The following is a 23605-nucleotide window of genomic DNA, read 5'->3' on the forward strand; positions in this document are numbered from 1 at the left end:
TAAAGTTGACTGGTACGTTTTCTTTAGACCAGAAGATGTATCACTATTGCCATTTTGTTTATCTGCATCGCCATTGTGTGAGCAAGTACTCGCAGCAATCGCATCCGACATCATTGTAGTAGGCGTGTTCTCATTCACCGGTTTTGACGAATCAGCAAGTGCCAGTCCTTGGGGCAATGGACTAGCCGGCAATTAATCAATGAAGTCATCCAAAGTATCTAGACGAACTTGATTTACGCGTGTTGCAGTATTATAATGATGTTCTTCGTCTTCCATTGCTGCAGTCCTGACTATTGGGTATAGTCCGCGTCCAGTCGGCCCGAATACCAGAGTATAAGGCTGACGTCGGTCAGGGCGCATTAGACTGGCGTCAGGGTACTAATGCGCATGACCGACGCCATATCCTCAGTCTTTTGCCGCATGGTCGATGCAGAAGCAGTTTTGCGAGTGCAGGTTGGCGTTCTGAAATATTTCAAACCGGAGTTTCAGACCAAACAGAGTTAACATTTTAGTTTTTCTTGCCTCAGTATTTTACCGGATGTCAGAAAAGTGAATAACTGTATTTCTTGTGGGAAACAGATACCTCATAGGGATTATCATACCTTGTGTATACCTTGTTTAGGCCTGAGCACGGCGTTGTTGGTTGCCGCTCTTGTGCTAGGTTTAACAAACGCACTATTAAGAGGAGGTTAGACTGTGCCAGGTTAGTGTTTGGGAAGCGTTGCAATTATAAAATGCCGCCGGATGCTCCAAGAAGCGCAAGGACAAAACAGTGAAGCCTAGGGTTGATGAACCGCAGTCCCGGACGCCGGTTCTTTAGCAGGCTCAGTGGAGCCGGAGGTTTTGCCAGGAGTTTCCATGGAGTCCCAGGCAGAAACTATACTATTACAGGATGTGCCTTCTCAGGAGGTAGGCCAGGCTGAGGGGCTTCTCAGGTGACTGTTCTTCCCTCTCTTCCCAAGGTAGTTAGAGCCTCTCCTTCTGTTGCCAAAACTTCTTTGAGAGGTAGGCCTAGTTCAGCTTCAGTGGGGGCTTCTCCTAGCATTTCGGGTTCTGTACCTAAGAAACATATGCTTAAAATGTCAGAAGATTTGATTACTATGATTAGAGGTTCTATGCCCTCCCCTGTCAAGAGGCCTAGGCTGGAACCGAGTTTGATAGTTTTGAACAGTGTTCAGAGGCTTCAGAATCTTCTGTGGAAGATATGCAGGAGTATCCTACTTATTCTGATTCTGATGTGGATGATTCCACTCCTACAGCTTCTGAGGATTTCTCATTTTCAGAGACTCTGCATTCCATGAGGGAGCACTTTAAATGGGAAGGCCAGGATTACTCTGATTCCAGGAAAAGGCTTAGGGAATTCTTGTTTTACCCCAGCATAGGCCTTTAGCTATTCCTCCTGTGTTGAATGTGGTGGAAGATGTTTTTGCAGAGGCTTCCCTGAACCCTGACTCTTTGCCTCCTGCTCCTGTTAAGCCTGATAGGTATTATAGGGTGGCTCATAAATATTTGTTTAAGAGTCCTAGGGCGGACCCAGAAACTATTTCTCAAGGGCCTAAGGGTGTAAAGGCTTCTGTGGTTAAAAATCCTGTTCCCACTGATAAAGAGGCAAGGGCTTTGGATAGGTGGGGAAAGAAAGTGTATACTTCTTCCACTCTAGCCATGAGAGCATTGAATTGTCAGTTTCACATGCTTAAATATCAGAATTATCTCCTTTCACAATTGAAATCTAAGGTGGATGCTTTGGCGGAAGGTATTGAGTGTAAAGAGTTGCTGGATTTGGTTCACGTGTCTGAACAAGTGGGTAAGCATTCTTTGCAATGTGGTTTTGATGCTGTACAGGCCTCCTCGAGGGTGGCTGCTACCAGTTCTGTTCTTCGCAGGCATGCTTGGTTGAAGGATCAGAATTTAGCTGAGCATGTTAAGACAAGGATTTTGGATGCTCCTTTACAGTCTGATGTGTTGTTTGGATCGCCTGTGGAAGCAGTTTTAAAGAAAATGGAGGACAAAGCTAAGTCTATGCAAACTGTTAAAGATTTTCTGCAGGTGCAGCCACCAAAGTTTAGTAGAAATTGGCCTGCTAAGGGGTGGACATATCCTGCTTATGATTCCCAGTCTAGGGGTAGGTCTAGACGTGGTAGGGCAGGGCTCAAGGTTCTTTTAGGCCTAGAACAGGGAGTTCACCTGCTCAGACTTCTGGTGAGGGCAGGGTCAGTCCTTCAAACAAACCCAATGACCTGTCTTTTCAGCTGCCAGCAGATTCACGCTTGGCAGCTCCTTTGGGAGGAAGACTGTCTCTTTTCAAAGAAAATTGGGATTTAATTACTCAAGACAAATGGGTGTTGGATATCATTCACCACGGTTACAGATTTTATTTCCACACAATGCCCCTTTCAAAGGCATGCCAGACGTTCCTCCTCCACAAAGAAAAAGAGGCTCACAAGCAAGTTTCTCAGTTACTTCACATAGGGGCCATTCAGCCAGTCCCTGTTTCAGAAAGGGGCCTAGGATTTTATTCTCGCCTGTTCCTTGTACCAAAGAAGGGGAACACGTGGAGACCAATTTTGGATTTATCTCTCCTCAACACGTTTTGGACATTCCCAAGTTCAAGATGTTGACGTTACAACAGCTTTTACCTCTGCTGGGCAAAGATCACTGGATGGTAACTTTAGATCTCAAGGAAGCTTACCTTCATGTGCCTATAAGGCTAAGTTGCAGGAAGTATCTGCGGTTTCGAGCTGGAAATTCTCATTATCAGTTCTCTGCATTGCCCTTTGGCTTATCTACTGCCCAGAGTATTCACAAAGGTTCTGGCTCCAGTGATAGCTTACTTCAGGCTTCAAGGAATTCAAATCTATCCTTACTTGGACGACTGCCTGATTCTGGCTCAAGAAAAGGAAGACCTTCTACAGCATCTGGAATATGTTATAGCAGTGCTAAGATGCCTAGGGTATTCTGTGAACGAAATAAAGTCCAGTCTAGTACCCTCTCAAGACATGTGCTTTCTGGGTGTGAGACTGAATACAGCAGCCCAGATGGCCTTTTAACCCCGGACAAACAAAAGAGTCTGTCACTTTACTTCCATCAACTATCTCATCAGTCCGTGCTGACTGCAAGGACAGTCCTTCAAGCATTAGGGTTCATGGCATCTTGTATTCTGGTGCTTCCCAATGCCAAACTGCATATGAGGAAGCTACAATGGTATCTCAAAATGTATGGACACAGCACTGCCAGGATTTGGACACTGTCATTCAAATAATACCTTGCCTTCAAAAGAATTCTTGTGGTGGGCTCAGGAATGTCACCTAAACAAGGGACTCTCTGTGACCCGGCCAGAGGCAAGTCAGATCTTAACGACAGATGCCTCGGACATTGCTTGGGGAGCTCATCTAAATGGAAAGTGGATACAAGACAAGTGGCCTGCCAGACTACAGCATCTACATATCAACATGAAAGAGATGTTAGCAGTCCAGTTTGCATTAATGGCTTTCAAGGAGTTACTTCTTCCAGGGCAGGTGTTGATTCTAACAGACAACACAACTGTCATGTGGTACATCAACAAGCAAGGGGAACACATTCTTATCCTCTATGCAGGCAAGCAATGATTTTATGGGAGAAAGCCTGCAACTAACTCTTCAGGCAAGGTTTCTGCCAGGAGCACAGAACTCCTTAGCAGATGTGTTAAGCAGACAAATCATGGATCCGTGGAAACTGGATCTTCATGTATTTCAGAAACTGACAGTGTCATGGGGAACTCCAGACATAGATCTGTTCGCTTCTCCACTAAACCACCAGCTGCCAAAGTATTGCACAAAGGGGTTTCATCACACAGCTTGGAAAGTGGATGCTCTGTCTTTCAGTTGGAAAACCTTCATGTGTATGCCTTTCCACCTCTGCCTCTTCTTCCAAAGGTACTATTAAAGGTCAGACAAGACAGGCCAAGGATAATTTTGATAGCTCCAGATTGGCCTCGCAACACTGGTACCCACTACTACGGAGTCTGGTAAAGAAGCCTCCATGGCCTTTACCTCTGATTCCTCATCTGTTATCTCAGAAGGACGGTCATCTGCTCAATGTCAAGCTTCACTCTCTTCATCTAACAGCCTGGCATATTCTGTGTTGAAACACAGCAGGTCTCAACTTCCTCAACAAGTTTTAAATGTGATTATGGAAGCTAGAAGACCTAGTACAAGGAGAGAGAAAAATGGAAGAGATTTTATTTTGGAGTACAGCAAAGAATTTGGAGATTTCTGAGCCTAATTTGAGTGTGGCTCTTCAATATCTTACTGAATTATTGGACAAAGGTTTGTCCTTCTCTTCCATTAAGATTCATGCTGCAGCAATTTCAGCTCACTATGATTGTGACCCGCCTTTGTTTTCGCATCCTTTGTTCAGGCAGTTTCTTAGAGGGGCAAAGAATATAAGACCCCCACGTAGAGCTCCTACTCCTGCTTGGGATCTCAATTTTGTGTTGGAAAAACTTACTCTACAACCTTTTGAGCCTGCAGCTACTGCTGAATTGAAATACTTGTCATGGAAGACTGCTTTTCTGTTGGCTATTACTTCTGCAAGAAGGGTGTCTGAGTTGCAGGCCCTTATGGCAGTAGAGCCCTTTTGATTTTCCATAAGGATAGGGTATCATTACGCACTAATCCTTCTTTTATGCCTAAGGTGGTTTCCAGTGTGGCTTTAAACCAAACTATTCATTTGCCTACTTTTTGCAGACCCTCAAAATAAAGGGGAAAAGATTTTGCACACTTTAGATGTACACAGGCAATTGCGTTATTATTTAAGCAGGACTAAGGATTTTAGGCAGTCTCAGCAATTGTTTGTTTCTTTTGCTTTGAGTTCACAGGGCAAGCCTGTGTCAAAACAAACTATTTCTAGGTGGATTGGCTTTTGCATTGCATTTTGTTATTCCCATCATGGCAAGGAGATTCCAGCTGGGATTAGGCCTCATTCCACTAGGGCTACTGCCACTTCAACAGCATTTCTAAGGGGTGGCAACTAAGGATATTTTGGAAGCAGCTACTTGGAGTTCAGTGCATACTTTCTCTAAGCATTATCACCTTCCTATCTACTCTAAGTCTAGGGCTGGTTTTGCCACAGCTGTTTTGCAAGGCATGTTGTCAGCTCCTACTTCTTTATGATTTGCCAGCCTCCCTTACCTCTGCTTTGGGATTCTACCCAATAGTCAGGACTGCAGCAATGGAAGACGAAGAACATAGTACAGTTTTGTACCTACCATAAATCTAGATGTTCGAGATTCCATTGCTGCAGTCCTCCCTCCTTCCCCTCTGTATTTAGGGTGGTTGTGTAGGTGAGTTTACATGCTTATACTTTTGTATATATTGTTGTATATATTGTACATGTTTTGGTGCAGGTTTTTGGGACTTGTCTTTTAGGGTCTTCTGACATCTGGGGCAAGAAAAGACTGAGGATATGACGCCGGTCATGCGCATACCACTCTGACGCATTGATCGCCAGTCTAATGCGCCCTGACCGACGTCAGCCTTATACTCTGGTATTCGGGTCGACTGGACGCGGACTATACCCAATAGTCAGGACTGCAGCAATGGAATCCTCGAACATCTACATTTATGGTAGGTACAAAACTGTACTTTTATTTGAATCATGTTTCGGCCAGGAAAAGATATGACCTCTTTGGAAATCATTAATGTCATGAACACGCTTACGCTTTTTGGTAGCTTCCAGTCTATCGTCAAGGGTTTGTATTCTATCAAGCATTTGTTGATAAACACTCAACATTTTATTAAAACAAGACATAGACATAATGGTATTCTCCATAGACATAATTTCTTCCTTTAATTCACATTCGCTGGTAAGGAAGAAATCATTCATTAGAGCCATATAATCAAGGCTCAACTTGATGTTTAACTGCTGCTATCGCTTAAGTAAGTCCGGATATACATTTCCATAGGAGGGAATTTTTTAAATTCTCAAACCTCTCGGGACAATGCCCCTTTTCTAAATAGGCGGAGAAACTAAAACGCTGCCACTGCAGGCGCTTAAAAGCACCCACCTTTCTCTCTAACAATTGCAGCTTCATATTGAAGTCCATAGTACTGTCAGTATCGAGAGAACCATTATTCCCAGCATCAGGGCATGTAGTAGAAACAAAATGTAACAACGGATTAGTCTCATTTACCAAAAGAGACTTAACTGAACCTGTATTCTTCAGGACTTCCATGTTATTGGTGGATAAACGGGCTGCACAAATTCTCTGAGTATTCTCCAACGACAGCAAAATACCAACAGAAAATAAAAGGCTGCAGCAAATCAATAAATAACGACACAGTTGTAGAGAAAACCACGTTCATAAAAAAGCAAACAGCAAAGCTTTCATATATGACCCTTTCTCAATGCTAATACAAACTCTAAAGACAGGTGAGTTTAAATACACATCAAGATATCTTAAAAGATAACATTCCTGGGTGCAAGCTTGAATACAACTGCCCAGATGGCTTACCTCACGCCAGCCAAACAAAGGCAACTGACTACTCACTTCAAACTGATGGCAACAAAAGCACAGTCTTCTGCAAGACAAATTCTGCAGGCTCTGGGCTTCATGGCATCCTGCATCCTACTAATTTATTTATTTATTTATTTTATTTTACATTTGTTAACCGGGCTAGTCTGACTGGATATATTTCCATTTTCAGCAGAGGCTCGGGGAGAAAAGCTCCACATATGGACATAAGAGATTTATAATGAGTACAAATAACAAGTTACAGACTTGTAACACTTCAACCAATGCATCTTGATTACAAAAAGAAGGCGACTGAAAAATTTCAAGATAAAACTAAAATACATTATATTAAACATCATTACAACTTCTAAAACCCGAGAAATAATAAGAGAGACCAGGGAAAAGAACTAAACAATTGAAACCTAAAACTAGATTACAAAGGATTAAACTACCTAGATTATCTGAATACTATCATCTTTAGCATTATTACATATTGTAACATGAGAAGAGAGAGTAAAGGGTCAGGAGTTAGCAAAAAAAGCAGTAGAAGGGCAGTGTAGAGTTGAAAAAGATATAAGCTTCCTGGGAATAGAGTCAGAGACACAAGGAATAGGATTTGTGAGGAGAAGGAGGCAAGGTAGCGAATGGCCAGTTAAAGGGGGGGGAGGGGCGTAAGAAAAGGGAGAGAAGAGAGTGGTAGGTGAGGAATTAACATTTAATCAGGATTTGAACAGGGACACATCCAGTGGCTTTTCAGGTAGATTCTAAGTTTTTGTTTAAACAAAATAGTAGATGCCATGGAAGTAAGTTCAGTAGGAAGTTGATTCCAGTGTTTACCCATGGCATTTGAGAAGAGGGAGTCACCAGCTAGGTTATTAGATTTTGTTAAGGAAACTAGCAGTTTGTTTGATGAGCGGAGGGAGTTTAGATTAGAATATGTGGTTAAGAGGTTAGAAAGTGCAGGTGTATTTTGACTTTGGTAGAGAGCTCTATGGACAACTGTAAGTTGGGAAAGAAGTAGCATGTTAGACAGTTCAAGCCAGTTAAGTTGCTGCAGATTTAAACAGTGATGTGTTCTAAAAGGCTTACCAGTAACAAATCTAGCTATGTTATTGTAGGTGGTTGACAGTTTGTGAAGATTGTTTTTTTTGAGGTTAGTGTAGATTGGTGAGGCATAGAGAAGAGTAGAGATGAGGTTAGAGTGGGCAAGAGTAGCTTTGGCTGGGGAGGTTAAGAAAGTCCTAATTCGATAGAGAGAGCCGAGTTTCCTGTTTACATTTTTAATGGTATTATTAATGTGACAGTCAAAGGTAAGGTTGTTGTCAATTGTGACACCTAGCAGTTTGGTAGTGGGGTCAGGTGATATAATGGTTCCATTATTAGATAAGATAGTGAAATCTAGTGCAGGGGATCTATTAGTAGGCTTAAAGAATAGGAGTTTGGTTTTCTTTGCATTAAGGAGTAGGCAACGTTTTAAGAACCAAGTTTTGACTTTGGAGAATATATCTTGAGTATTAGTTTGGAGTTTAGCAATGGATTTAGCAGAGCAAATTAGTGTGGAGTCATCAGCGTATTGTATGCATGTAGCCTGGGGAATAGCTGCTTGTAGGTCATTTATAAAGAGGGAGAAAAGAAGAGGTCCGAGGATAGAGCCTTGGGGGACCCCAAGCGAGATAGGTAGAAGAGATGATAGTTTCTTATCCCAGAGAATGGCTTGTTTCCTATTAGAGAGATAGGAACTGAACCAGTGGGCAGCTTTAGACTCTAGGGAAAGAGATTTGATAATTTGTATAAGGAGAGAGTGATTAACCATGTCAAAGGCTTTGGATAGGTCGATAAAGAGAGCTGAAGACAGGATGTTATTATTACGATTCTTGTTAATCAGGTCAGTAAAGGAGAGGAGAGCGGTGGTTGTGCTATGAAAAGGCCTAAAGCCATGTTGACAAGTAGTAAGAATGTTGTTTTTTATTAGGTGGTTCATTAACTGCTGGTGAACACATTTTTCCATGATCTTAGCAAGTGGGGACAAGAGAGCTATGGGTCTGTAGCTGGAGTAATCATAGGAGTTACCTCCTTTGTGTAAGGGTATGATGTGTGAGATTTTCCAGATGTCAGGTATGGTTTCTTCACTTATAGTTCTATTAATAAGAATGGATATGGGATAGGCTATTTTGGAGGCTGCTTTTTGAAGGAATTCAGATGGAAGTTGGTCTGCTGAAGGGGAGCATGGTTTGAGTTTATGTATACATTTCTGTATAAAGGAGGTAGAGATGGGTAGAAGCCTAAAGGTTGGTAGTTTGAGGGATACAAGGTCAGGGATGTTAGTGTTGTCACTAGAGAGATGAGAGGCCAAGGCATTAATAGTGTCAGTAAAGAGAGATGTTGAAAGTATTGGCTATATCAAGGGCAGAATTCTTTTCAGACCCAGATGGGGATGGAGTGGAAGTCTGTCCAGGGTGAAGAAGTCTATTTAGGGTTGACCAGAATTTTTGAGGGTTGTTGTGATTAGCTTGCTGGAGGTTACTAAAATAACTCCTTTTATCAGTGAAGATGGTAGTGTTTCTTAGGTGCCTAAAAGTCTGTTGGTCTATAGGAGATTTGCTAGTTCGCCATTTTTTCCATGCTTTATTTCTAAGTAACATTTTTTGTCTTGTGTCATTAGATAGCCAAGGGGCAGGTTTAGATTTAATTCGGATGGAGCGTTTTGGAGCATGATTATCTAGAATTGTTAGGAATGTGGTGTTAAAGTATTGGACAGCTTCTTCAAGAGGCAGTGTCTTTACTGGGTTCCAGTTACAGGCATGTAGTTCAGTTTTAAATTGAATACAGTTGAAATGTTTGAGATTGTGTATGGTTCTAAAGATTGGAGTATTGTAAGGGGCATTTTTCTGTCTTATAATATAAGTTAAATTGTGATCACTAAAGTCATCAGGTAATGTTCCAGACTTATATTTTAGTAGAGGTTTATTCACGAGAATCCAATCAATAATACTTTCTTTGTTATTAGGTTTGTTTATCCTAGTAGGGGTGCTTATTGTCTGTGTAAAGCCATGGAGGTTGATATGAGAGGTTGGGTTATTAGTGTTAAAAGAGGTCCAGTCTAGGTTCAGGTCTCCTAGTATTACGGTTTCTTGTGGGTGGGTGGAGGTGGACCAACTGAGGATATTTTCTAAGGTAGTAACATTGTTGCCTGGTGGTAGATAAATACAGATAATATAGATAGATTTTTTCGGGTTAAGTTGAAGCTTTGAGATAAGAAGTTCAGACTTGCTAATGTCCAGGTTGTCACAGGGTACTAATGTTACATTGAGTTCATTTTTGAATAAAAGAGTTACTCCTCCACCTTTTTTAGTTTTGCGGTCGAGTCTTAAGATGTTGTAACCTGGGGGGTGATTTCATTGTCTGTAGTGAAGGGTTTTAGCCAGGTTTCAGTTAAACAGAGAATATCAAAGGAGTGGTGTTCAAAAAGGGAGTGGAGATAGGTGATTTTGTTATTGACACTTCGTATGTTAAAATTCCCTATGAGTAGGGTATTAGTGTTGGAGGTTGGTATCAGTGAGGAAGAGTTTAGTGTGGTTGGTATAATGTCTGATGAGGTAGGGAAGGGCCCTGGGTTAGGGTGAATATCCCCATCTGCCAAGGTAGTGTGGGTAAATTCAAGGTAAGCTTTGTTAGACAAGTTCAGGAAGTATTTTAGTTTTTTATGCATGAGATTTTGAACTTTAATATGAGATAGCCTGTGATATTTAGCTAGGAGGAAGCTGGGGGTAGAAGTTATATTTAAGTGTGTAAAGTTTAGGCTATTGAAATCTGAGGCTGTATGTTTGGGAGTGTGGTGAAAGTGGTAATTGAGGCATGATTCATAACAGGTCAGGAAGTAGGGTAGTGTTAGAGCAAGATAAATAATCAATAGGAGTATTTGTTTTGTCTGTGCAGTTTTTGTTACAGAGTTTTTAGAAGAAGTGTTGAAAGCTTTGCAGGACATGTTTATCTGTGGAGAAAGGAGTTAACTAAGGAGTTAGGTACAGATTATAGAATTAGTAAGAGAAGCTAGAAGGAAGGGTTAAAGTAAGTATGGAGATAGGGGAGGTAATGGAGGAGGGTGTGTTCGGGAGGGAGGTACAAACTAGAGTAGGAGTTTTTGATAGGTGTAGTCAAAGGGGGGGTGTGGTATGTGAGGTATAAGGCTGAGGGCCCGTGGGGTGGGTGGGATAAGGGGGTAGGGAGGGGAGCGAAGCGGGGCAGAAATAGCTAGAGGGGAGAGCGAGTCAATCAGTTTAGTAAGCTGAAACGTTACTGTTTCCTAAGCTATGTAGTGTAATCAGAAGGGCTTGGGGAGAAAGGTACAGGAAGATGGAGAGGAGAAGGTAGTTTTACAAAAATATAACAGGTATAAGGTATATGTAAGAATATATAGGGATTAGCAGTGGGTCCCTGAAAGGAGTAAGTGAGAGTATGTAAGTAAGCAGAAAAGTCAAGATACAGTCATCTAGAGAATCAAAAGGTGGGAAGAAGAGTGAAAGGAATGCAACAGCCAGGGAAGTAGTGTAGATACAGCGAGGGAACAGAAAAGGACAAGGCGAGCAGGACGTTGCTACAGTGGTAAAGCTAGCAGAGGAGGGAGACTCTAGGCCAAACAGGGGCAGGAGGGAGTAACTAGGAAAGATGAAAGGGGAGCTAATAAACTGCAGGTAGGCAAGGGACAAAACAGTCCTAACTGGAGCCACGTGAGTGCTGCCCACAAGAGGAAAACACATAGAATACTATAATTCAGCAAATAGACATACAGTCCGTAATGTTGAGAGTAAGTATCACTAGACCGTCATTCAGGAGGAGCTAGGGGTGCTTCCTGGGTGCCAGCACAAAATGGCCTGCTTTGTATCTTCTGGGAATCCAAGTGAGATAGACCAATAGGGAGGGGACAACCCGATGAGGAGCACAAGGCTTAAAATGCTGGAATACAAAAACAGAACAGGAGGGTTAGGAAAATTAGGTAACAGGAAGAACATAGGAGGTTAGCATAGAAGAGGGTTAACATGAGATTGGGAAACAGAAATAACATAAGAGGTTAGCATGGAAGAGGAAGGAGAGATATGTAAGAAGTATACAGGTACAAAAGAAAGAAAATAAAATATCTGCAAATCACAGTAACAAGTATTACAAGGTAATGTACATTTCTAGTAGCACCAGATATAATGCAGTAATACAGATTACCTTAAGTAGTTATTCAAGACAGGGTCATAGCAGTTAGGAGCTAAATGCTCAATCACATTGCCTATAATACATACATATAGCACATAATACAATATGCAAGACTGCATATGAGGAAACTTCAATGGTACCTAAAAAGTTTATGGAGTCAACATTCACACAGTCTGGAAACAATGATTCCTCTCATTCCCTGCCTGCAACAGGAGTTTCTGTGGTGGGCAAAGGCCTGTCACCAGAACATGGGATGGCCCTTCACTCTACCCCCTGCCAGCCAGACCTTAACAACAGACACATCAGATTATGCCTGGGGGGCCCACATGACAGGAAGATGCATTCAGGGCATATGGGCACCAAAACAAATGCATCTACATATCAACCAGAAAGAGATGCTAGCTGTTCAACATGCCCTAACAGCCTTCAAGGACTTACTTCATCCAGGACAACTACTGATAAAGATGGACAACACCACAGTCATGTGGTATATAAACAAGCAAGGGGGCACACACTCATACCCCCTTTGCATATTAGCCATGGCACTGTGGGACACAGCTTTGACCTACCAAATACATCTTCAAGCTCAATTCCTGCTAGGAAAACAAAACACTCTGGCAGACGATTTAAGCAGAAACCTTTTGGATCCTCACGAGTGGAAACTAAATCTACAAGTCTTCAGCATAATAACAGAGAAATGAGGGAGCCCAGACATAGATCTATTTGCCTCTCCTCAAAATTATCAATTGAAAAGATTCTGCCCAAGGACTTATCACAGACAAGCATGGAAAGTGGATGCCCTATCCTTCAATTGGAAAAATCTATCAGTTTACGCCTTTCCTCCTCTGCCTCTTCTACCCAAGGTCCTCCTAAAAGTCAGACAATAAAGCCAAAGATGATATTAATTGCCCCGGACTGGCCCCGCCAATACTGGTACCCAATCCTAAGGAACTTGTCTTAATACCCAGCTTGGACCTTGCCCCAAAGACCACAACTACTGTCCCAGCAAAACAATCACATCCTGCACAATCAACTACAGACTCTGAACCTGGAGCATGGCTAATCATGTAATCATACAAACGACACCTCTCAGTAAAGCTGTGATGGATGTCATTTTGGAAGCCAGAAGGCCTAGTACTAGAAAATCTTCTGCTGACAAATGGAAGAGATTCTGTGCTTGGTATCAAGCACAAGGAACTGATACAGCAGAACCACATATTTCTCAGATATTACAATACATGACTGAGATGCTTGACAAAGGCCTATCTTTCTCATCAATCAAAATCCATGCCTCTGCCATTTCGGCTCATTACAATACAGAGCCACCAATCTTTTCTTATCCTTTAATAAAGCAGTATCTTTGAGGAGCCAAAAATTTAAGGCCTCCTAGAAGATCACCATTACCTGCATGGGACCTCAATTATGTGTTGGAAAAGCTCACCCTGCCTCCATTTAAACCAGCTGCTACCGCTGATATAAAGTTCTTATCATGGAAGACAGTTCTGCTACTAGCAATTACTTCAGCAAGAAGAGTTTCAGAGCTACAGGCCCTCATTGCTGTAGTGCCTTTTATCATATTTTACCCAGACAGGATGTCTCTGAGGACAAATCCTACTTTTATGCCTAAGGTGGTTTCCAGTGTGGCTCTTAACCAAACAATTCATCTGCCAACTTTTTATCCAAATCCGCAGAACAAAGGGGAGAGAATTCTGCATTCCTTGGACGTAAACAGACAGCTAAGATTCTACTTGAGCAGGACTAAAGCTCTAGTAATTGCTCAGTTTTTCTTAGTGTCACATGCTGCAGGATCAGAAGGAAAGGCTATTTCAAAGCAGACAGTTTCAAAGTGGATAAGTCACTGCATCCGTTTCTGCTACTTACACCACGGTAAACCTGTGCCCAAGGGCATTAGGTCTCATTCCACCAGAGCTGCAGCTACTTCAGCAGCCTTTCTCAGAGGGATACCAACCAAAGACATTCAAGAGGCTGCTACTTGGAGTTCTGTTCACACCTTTACAAAGCATTACCATTTGCCTCTTTACTCTAAGTCCAGGGCAGGCTTTGCCACTGCAGTGCTGCAGGGCCTTATAGCCGCACCTAATGCTGTTTAGCTCCAGCCTCCCAACCATAGCTTTGGGATTCTACCCATATGTAATGACGCCAACACTGAAACACGAAGAACATAGTACAGTTGTGTACGCTTACCATAAATGTAGATGTTCGAGTGTATTCACTGTTGCAGTCCAGGTTACCCTCCCGCCATCCCCCTGTCATTCTAAAGTTTATCTTTCCTTCTCTATCTTCTACACCTATGTGGTGTATTTGCTTGTAGATGAAGGTAAAGTTTATATTGATGCATGTATACATACATATATATATATATATATATATATATATATATAATATTGTTACCTTTTTGGGGGGACCTGACATCGGGGGCAAGAAAAACTAAAGAAAATGGCATTGGCTGCATGTTTTATACCCCTGACGACCTGACGTCATGGAAGAGAAGACAGCAACCAACGCAGGACCCAAGACTTTGGAATTCAGGCCGACTGAGGGGAACCTGCCAGCAGATTACCCAAATGTAATGACTGCAACAGTGAATACACTCGAACATCTACATTTATTGTAAGTGTACACAACTGTACTTTTCCCAGCCTGCCTTCCCCCCTGACATTTGCCTGACTCCTGAGTACCCATTCCATAGTCACTGGTTCTGGCGGCATCCAGTTCTGAAATAGGTGCATGCTGACATCCGTTTTGTACCCAACATCCGTTTATGACCGACATACGCTAAGTGATGAGGGCCGACATATGTACCTTTGCAGTAGCAGCTAACATTTGTATAATGGCCAGACGTCCGAGAATCAACCAGAGGCAGACTCCCTCATGTTATGGATACAGCAGCATATAGAAGAGAAGGACATCTAAGATTATGGTAAGATTTTACACAACTATACTATCTTGCTGATGCCTTTTCACACACCCCCAGAAAGATGACAGAACAACACGAAAGTGAGACTGCTGATTTTGAAGTCATGGAAGTCGAGCGCATTTTATCATCGTGGCTTGATGAGTTAAGAAATCACACTGCTCAAGATCCAGTTTTCAAAAACTGAGTAATATTATCAACCAAGGCTGGCTAACTCATCAGACGAGTTTGCCACTTGAAATTTTCATTCTGGGATAAGCTCATAATGGAAGCTGGCATCATTATGAAAGGCCCAAAAGTAGTAGTCCCCAAGTCACTGCAAAAGGACTATATAAACATTCTGCACACAGGCCACCCAGGCACTGATAAAGAGAAGGTAATATACAATAATTGGAGAATTTTAGTATCAGTGCCAGAACTCATACCTATTGTAGGGGAGAAGCCAAGATTTGCACATAAGAATTGTTTGGATTTAAAGAGGGAACTATGTTATAAAGATTTTAGACTGAATAATAAGGAAGTGGTAGCCATGAATAAAAATGGGATTATACCATGCTACAGTTGTAGTTGCTCTAAAGATATATGCAGTGATTTAGAGTATAATCACCCTGTAAGTAAGGAAACATACAAGATGGAGTGTCATGCAACCTGTAACACTGAATTGATAATATATTTGGCTACCTGCATGGTATGTGCAGGTTTCTATGTAGGTAAGTGCTCTAGGTGTTTGAAAGATCATATAACTGAGCACAAATCAGAGGTGAGAAGAATAGTCATGACTAATGCATTAGCTAAGCATCTTAAGGATAAAGGGCCAACACATACATTTAAAGTGTTGCAGGTATTACATATATATATGAGAGGTGGGGACATTAATAATAGGCTAGATATAGCTGAATAATGTTAGAGGCAGATAGATACCCGGGTCTTAATAATCCGGTTAGTATAAAGCTTATTTTGGTAGCTAAACAAAAGCAATGTAAGTGATAGTCTTGTACAAACATAAAATGTTGGTGAAATATTTAATGTTTTATTTAACAATGTGTCTTTTTAAGTATTATAAGGTTAGTTAATAAATTGAAATTAATTTTTTATTGGTTGGTTGTGTCGTGTTTTAGTGAAATGATTATTTAACCTGTGTTTAATATGGTACTAACATAATGATGAAGGGTGTTACCCGAAAGCTTTATCCTGTGACTTGTGAATAAATAGAGTGCTGCTTTACTGTTTTTGCTTCATTTGAGTTGGTAGTTTAAGGAAGCACATGGGGGAGGGTGGTGGTAAGTTCAGTTATGTGCAAGTCTTGAATGTGCATGCAGGCAGATTCACATTGGTTCATAGGTTGGTACTAGGCTATTGGCCCTAGGGCCTATACAAGTCTAGCCATAGCAATTCCCTGGATATTTCATCCCACAATATTTACTTCCCTGGACCCCTGTCTAGCAGGGTGACTGACATGATCCCCGGGGTGAATTTCCTATCTCCCATCCAATCGTCAAGGTTCCTTTTGAAGAGGGCCAAGGAGACACTCTGCTTGATATGTATGGGCAGTCTGTTCCAGAGTATGGGGAGCCTCTGGGTCAGGAACCTACCCCTCCACAAATAACTGATAACTTGCAATCTGTCTCCACAGTTCATTCTACATATCTCTCATGCCTCCTTTCTTTTCAGTTTTTATTTATTTAAGAAATGGAACTACAGTGTTTTAAACCTGTTGATTTTGACGGGTTTACTAAAATAAACATGTGGCAATGTTCACATTTGCTAGTATCATGATTGTCCTAGAAAAATAATCAAATTATTTTGGAACAGTTTCCAGCTACATTTAAGTAATACTCTAGAAAAGGCAGTAAAGCTTAAGTTTCTCTTGTTAGAATACTAATATAACAGTCTTTTTTTAAACAGTTTTATTGAATTACCACTTGTGGTACAGACACATTTACATTTACATAAAAGTAATCAAACTATGTTAACAAGTTAACATTAACAAACATTATGCTTCACATATACTGCTATATATTATATAACCTAAGCAACATTACGTAAATTATTCAATTCCTGCCTCCCTTTTTAAACAAGAAACATCTTTATTAAACCATCACTTATGGTATAAGCAATCATACATTTATATAAATGAAAGTAAACCACACCAACACAATCCTAGTTGCAAGCATTTTACATCACAAACCATACTGACACACATCAAGTTGCAAACATTATACATCACTTATAATCTACCCAATCATTTTCAGACATTATATAGCTCATTTAAGTCCTGCTTTCTTTTAAACCTCATTCCTCCCCTGGATGTAGTGTTCCCACAGTTCCCATTTTTCCTATGTAGTTTGCTCTTACCTTTTTCTAAAAATCCCAGTTCCAGTTGTTTTATCTGTGTTACTATATTCACTACTTGTAATATAGATGGTTTGTATTTTGATTTCCGTTTTATAGTTGCCTTTTTGGCAATTAGTAATATAACAGTCTTAACAAAGTTTGATAGTCATTGATCCAAAGGTCTGATGAAATGACTGAACAAATTGCTTGAAATTTTAAATGTTTCCTGTACTGTAGCATGTAGCACAGCTCACACTACATCATATCGAACATGCCAAACACAGCAGAGAGAACACTTTACTTGTGGTGAGGGTGTAGCCCTTGACGCACTATGTAGGATCATAGGTAGCTACTAGGGTATTGGCCAAAGTGATTTTAAGGCTAGCCAAGCTTACCGTAAGTTTACCAAAATATTGCTGATGGGTCAATTTCCCAAGGAATTTTGCAGTCACATTATAGGCGTGTGCACATCAAGTATTCACAGAATAACCCTATGTATTAGGGACATGGGTCCCAAACCAGTGGTAAATTTGCGATTTCCCATCCATTGTCAAAGTTACATTTGGAAAGGGTTAGGGATGAGCTTTACTTCACAATGGATGGGAATCCTGTTGAAGAGAAGTGGTAATCTTTGAGACACATACCTGTGCTTCCACGATGTCCTGTTTATCACAGATGAGGTTTAGGTCCTTAGAATGGGTATTTCTGATGCTATTTGTTTTACAGATGTGCAACAGATCCATCAGTGTGGGATCAGAGGATGCCTTGCAGTCTATGTTTAGGTAGCCACACAGCAGTCTGTGGGAGACCAAGTACAAGGACAGAGCTTTGAAATGATCAGCATAGAACTTGTTTACTCCCTGCATTCTTTTTGTGAGGAACGTCATTGGCCTCTGGGAAAGATGTTTCTGCATCACCATCCCTTAACTGTACAAAGCACTTCTAAGGTTGTAACACCTCAGTGGTGTTTGTATGTTCCTATGGAGGTATACATTATAGTTATAAGTAAATGTATGTGGTGCTCATGATGTTGCATAGCATCGTTTTCTAACTCCTGGTCATTAGCTGAATGGATTCCTTCTCAAAGAGTGTGTGGAGTGTGTATCTCTTCTGAAGTGGTAAGAACAGAAGGTGGCATAAAGCAAACCTGTTTTTTTATGTACACTTGAGATACACCAGCAAATATTTAGCATCAGAGGCTGAGTGTTGTAAGAGGGCTTGTAGGTACTGTTACCGGGGATAGTCCTTTGAGTGATAAATGGAAAGTGGAGCCTGTTTGTTATAAATGCTGCATGAATCCCTACAAGGAAGGTGAGTAGAACTCCTTTTTGTTGTATTAATACAGGAATTTCTCCTCAGTTAAGGATAGCTATTTCTTTATACTCCTCCTACTCCATGTAATTTGTTTGCTTGGTCAATGTACTGCTCTTGTCTTGTGCTGTTTTATGAATCCTAAAATTAATGTATTGGTACAGTGCTGCTTCTAGTCGCAATTGATGAAAATGTATCTTTATTATTGATTTACAGGATGGTGTTATGGTGCTGAGTGCTACTCATCGATACAAGAAGAAGTACGTCACCACCCTGCTGTACAAGCCTATCTAATCATAAAGCTGTTGGAATCTTAAATCAGATAATAACATGGCACATTCATGCACGAAATGCTGCTGACTTCTTGAAACCTGTTGTGCCCACTTTGTAATAACATAAATCGGCAGCTATTTCTGGAGACCCTCTTTGTTCTAACAACATTTTTGGCACTTTATTGCACATCAGAAGACTTTTAATAATTTGGTTGTTTTAGTAATGAAGTTCTGCAAATCTCGTTTTGAAATTCCTTTTAGGTTTCATTTTTTATGGGCCTTCACATTTGAGTTGCTGTAAGTTATTTTTTGTTTTGCACATCAGAGCAGTAATGGATTGGAAATGGTTTAGTAGCGGCATTAAAAGCTGGGTATTTGACACCCTTCTGGCATGGGTGTTAATATAAGTTACATAACTGTATTGTGCCAAATAAAGGAGTGTCTTTTAGGATTGCATGCTACTACTAGATAGGGCATACTACAGAAAGGAACACAGACCCACAGACTGTTTGACCATGGCCAGTAGTAAATGGGTTACAAAAAATGTTAGCTTCCAGATAAGATAGCAGGTGCTACCATCTGTTAGTAATGTATATACTGATATTGGTATCTGCAGCAGACCCTAGACTACATATAAACACATTCCAGCTCTGTTGTATTAGATAGTATAATTCAGAAGCACAGACGGTATTGTGCACTTAGGAAAGTGGTTTCCAAAAGTAGTACACCCATTCTTGTATGCATGTAATCTCCAGGTATAGTGTGCATTATATGCAGACCTCTTCCTGCATGCATGCAGTCTGCAGGCACAGGTTGTTCTGACTGTACACCCCCATGCATTAAGTATATTCAGCCTGCAGGCGTAGCGCACACCTCAGAATGCATACTCATTTCTGTGTGCATGTAGGTGCACCTCTTCCTGCATGCATGCAGTCTGCAGGCACAGGTTGTACTGTCTGTACACCCCCATGCATTAAGTATATTCAGCCTGCAGGCATAGCTCGCACCTCAGAATGTGCATATCCATTTCTGTGTGCATGTAGGCACACCTCTTCCTGCATGCATGCAATTTCCAGGCAGAATTAACACTGTGAATACACCACATACCTGTGTATATATTATTTCCAAGCATAGCCCACACTACATGTACACCTGCATGCCTTAGGTATATTCAGTCTGCAGGTATAGCTCACACCTCACAGAATGTACACGTACATTCCTCTAAGTGTGCAGTCTTCAGGCACAATACATTCTGTGTGCACACCCATTCCTATGTGAACATAATCTCTAGCAGGAGGTCACATTGTGTACACACCTTTTCATGTGTGTATATAATTTTCCAGGTGTAGTTTACACTGTGCATCCCATGCCTGGGTATATTTAACCTCCATACACACCTCAAACCTCACACTCCCCATTTCTATGTACATACAGTCTGTAGGTATTCTTCACACTGCATGCAGACACATCACTTTGTGTACATAATCTTCACACACAGCTCACACTATGTACACACCCATTCTTGTGTTTGTATATAATGTCCAGTCACAGTTCATGTTTACATGTACATCCCATGCTTACACATTGTACGCACCACATTCCTCTGTGTATGCATTGTCCAGGCACAGCTCAAACTACTTTTAGTTTGGTCTGTGTTTTTCTATACAGACTGCAGATTCTAGCATAGAGTTTATTGTAAAGTAACAAACTGTATTGTAACCTGCACACCAAAAACAGTGTAGCATGCATTTTTGATTTTCACTGGCAATATTTTTATTTTTTCACTCTGATATAATAGCCTTTGGAAAGTTACTTGTGTAAAAGTAGTAGTAATTAGCTGCTTGCACAGGAATGTAATCTGTTACAGATTACTTTATTAAAAATGTAACTAATGCAGTTTTGTACTCATTTTATTACTTTTGAAAACACTGACATATTTTGCAATATAACTGTGCAAAAGAGGGATTTAAAATGAGAACACTATAATTAAACTCTGAAGATGACAGGTGAGTGGAATTTCTAGTATAGTCATTTTGCCTCTTTTAGGAAAAGAAGATTCTGTATAGCAACTGACAGTATTTAGAGTTTTAGGCTTAATACATTCTGTGACTTCTGTGGTTTCTTTGCTTGGGGGGGGGGGGGGTATACTGCATCTGCCTTTGAATGTATTTTTTTTTTTATTGATCCATCTCCACTGCTGACTGTGTCCCTTTCCTTAACTGACTCGAGCATGAGAAGGGAATGTCACACCAAAGAATTTTTTTTTAACTGGGAATTTTAATATAGATGAGGAGAACAGTCTGTTTCTGTGAGGACCATGTGTGCAGTGAAGCTAAGTACATGTCATACTATACTGGCTTATGACTCTGAATTCTGAAGTGTCTACTTGCCTCACTGACAGTCTCAGCCATGAGAATCTTGTTTTTTTTACCTCCACTGAGGGTGCCAGGGCTGCAGAAAGTCCACCTACCTTCCCACAAGGAAAGTGAGCTGTTTGGTTTGGGGGGGGGGGGGGCACCAACATAAATGCTGTACCAGTGCCTTCATTGTTCAGTAAGATCACTGTGTATTAATGTGGGGGAGGGGTTGCAGCTTGATTGGCTTTCTTTGCCCCTATTGACACTAACAGGTGACTTACGGCAGCCTGGCTTTTGAGGTTTAAAATGGCAGCACTTTGCTGTGCCTACATTGGAAGTAATTGACTTAAAGTCCCCCCTGTGGCAGGACTTTGCAGGTGTGGGTGCTCCTGGCTCATGTTGGTCTATATTACCTTATTGAATGATGAAAAGAGTGAATGCTCTTTCATCAATCCGAAAAGGTCGAAACCCCTAAAGAGCAAAGACACGGAACAGCGATTTTTTTTCCTAGGGGGAAAAAATCGCTGCTTCGCAAAAAAAAAAAAAAAAAGTTTAAACACAAAATGAAAAGGGGGGCTTTGCCCCCCCACCCCCCAATGTGGAGAGCTGTGCCCCACATCCCCCCTACTTAAATATACCAACTCCAAGATCGCACCACAGTGGAGGAAATGGCACAGTCCCGAAGACGGCTCACCAGTTTTTTTTCCCTGGGAAAAAAAAATCGATGGTCCATGTCTTCGCTCTTTAGGGGTTCGACGTTTTCAGATCGATGAAAGAGCGTTCGTTATTTTCATCGTTCGATAAGGTAATGTAGAACCACTTTTGTCACCCACAATTTCTGTAGGTGTAGGCATTCTCAGGTCACATCACACTTGATCGATAGTGGTTAGTCACACAGATGCAAATTTCTTGCTGGTGCATAGCTCCATTATGCTAATAAACTTTACTGCTGCAAACAAAACTAAAAAAAGAAAAAAAAATCAAGCTGAACCACAATATGCTAATAAACTTTACTGTGGCAAACTGACACCGATTCCTCACATGGTGAATCCACTCTCTTGTAATTCTCTGTTGAAACCAAAAAAAGAGAAAATCAGTTTAGTAAAATAAATTTAGTTTACTCTAAATTTAAAAAATGCAAAAAAGTTGTTGCAATGAAATATCCGCAATAAATGCTCACACAGATAAACTTTCGTTTGTCGTGCATTTTACTACCTTCTCCTGCTCACAGCAGTGGCTTATTATGCAGCAATGTTGCATTAGAAAATGGTTCAGATATAAAAATATAGTGCACTATTCCTTCTTTATCCACTTGTTCATTTCTCATAAGGAATTTACAGGAGAAAACATACAGCATATCCAAATACAACAATAGCTTCCTGGCAGAAGTGACTACTTCTATGCCATCACTAATTGAATTGCCTCCCTTCAGTCCTTTGGCATTATCCCCAGTGAGAAGAAATGCCTGGTGTGTGGGTATCCTGCCAGCATTGGATGCAACAAGTCATCTACTGTTTGGAAGTATAGAGCAAAGAAGTGCAGGAGTAAGAGTGGACTCTTAACTGGCCCTTCCTGCAGTAGGAGTAGGATACCCTGGCCACACTGCTGAAGTTTGTGTACTGCTGGGGCCAGAAGGACCCCCTCACTGTAGCAGCTGACTATGTTGGAGTCTGTTCATAGGCACTGGTAGACTGGTACCAGTTCCTCCAGGATGTCTGCATGTGGAAAGTGATGCAATGATCCAATGCTTCTGGGGGGGTCTGGGCAGGGAGATTCAGACAGATGAAAGTCTTTTTGTGAAGGCCAAGCACAATAAAGATCATATCCACGACAAGCATTGGGATTTTGAAATCTATGACTTCACCACAAAAAATGTGTATCTTATCTTCATGGACAGGAGAGATGCAGACACATTGTTGTCCATTAATACTGAAGCATGACCTTCCTGGAATCACAATTGTTTCTGACCAGTGGACAGCCTACAGTGCAATCCCTGAAATACCAGGGATGAATTATCATCATCTCACATTGAATCACTTTGTGGACCTCAATACTGGAGTGCACACATGCAGTGGAGGCAATGTCACAGGTCAAGAAGGAATTCAGATCCATGAACAGCACAAGGGTGCACTTGGTGCCCTCACACCCATATGAATTTATGTGGTGCAGCGTATGCATGGAGGACTTTAAACAGTTACATCCATACTGAATCACATCTGAGAGTTCCAAGATTTTAATGTTGGTAGAGATTGGCAGACACATGGAGAAGAAGCAGATTCAGAGAAGGAAAGTGAATATTCAGAAAACTAATGACAGCAACTTGCACAACCTCTTTTTCACTTTTTTCATAAATGAAACAAATGTTAGATTGCACAACCCTTTTTCATTTGTTCTTTATGCCAGTAGTTACTGTTTAGGACTGTTGAGGTTAATAAATGAATGGTTTAATTCATGTTTTGCTCTGCTTGATTTTTTAATTGAAACATTTAATGTTGCATTTTGTGTTGCATGTGATATCCAATTGTTTGTGTGTTTTAATTCATTTTTTGCTCTGCTTGATTTTATAATTTTAACATTTAATTTTGCATTGTGTGTGTTTGTGTAAATCAGTTGTTTCAGTAAACATGTTTATGCCCTCCAGTGTTACTTATTTGATGCAGTTTCAGTTATTTGGTAGAGTTTTAGTAATCTGTTATACTTGTAT

At 40.9% G+C, this 23605-nt stretch overlaps 1 protein-coding gene across 2 annotated transcripts in view; it reads left to right on the plus strand.

The window, feature by feature from the left end:
* PRKAB1 (protein kinase AMP-activated non-catalytic subunit beta 1) overlaps positions 1–20440 on the plus strand; it is a 526130-nt gene extending 505690 nt beyond the window's left edge. For both annotated transcript variants that reach the window (XM_044068580.1, XM_044068581.1), the window contains exon 8: positions 18489–20440. In XM_044068580.1, coding sequence (XP_043924515.1) covers positions 18489–18566 — 78 coding nt within the window. In that variant the 3' untranslated portion in view covers positions 18567–20440. The remainder of the gene's footprint in view (positions 1–18488) is intronic.
* Positions 20441–23605: the final 3165 nt, after the last annotated feature.

Source organism: Protopterus annectens, chromosome 4.part0, assembly GCF_019279795.1.
Source record: "Protopterus annectens isolate FY-2018-M chromosome 4.part0, PAN1.0, whole genome shotgun sequence".
NCBI lineage: Eukaryota > Metazoa > Chordata > Ceratodontiformes > Protopteridae > Protopterus > Protopterus annectens.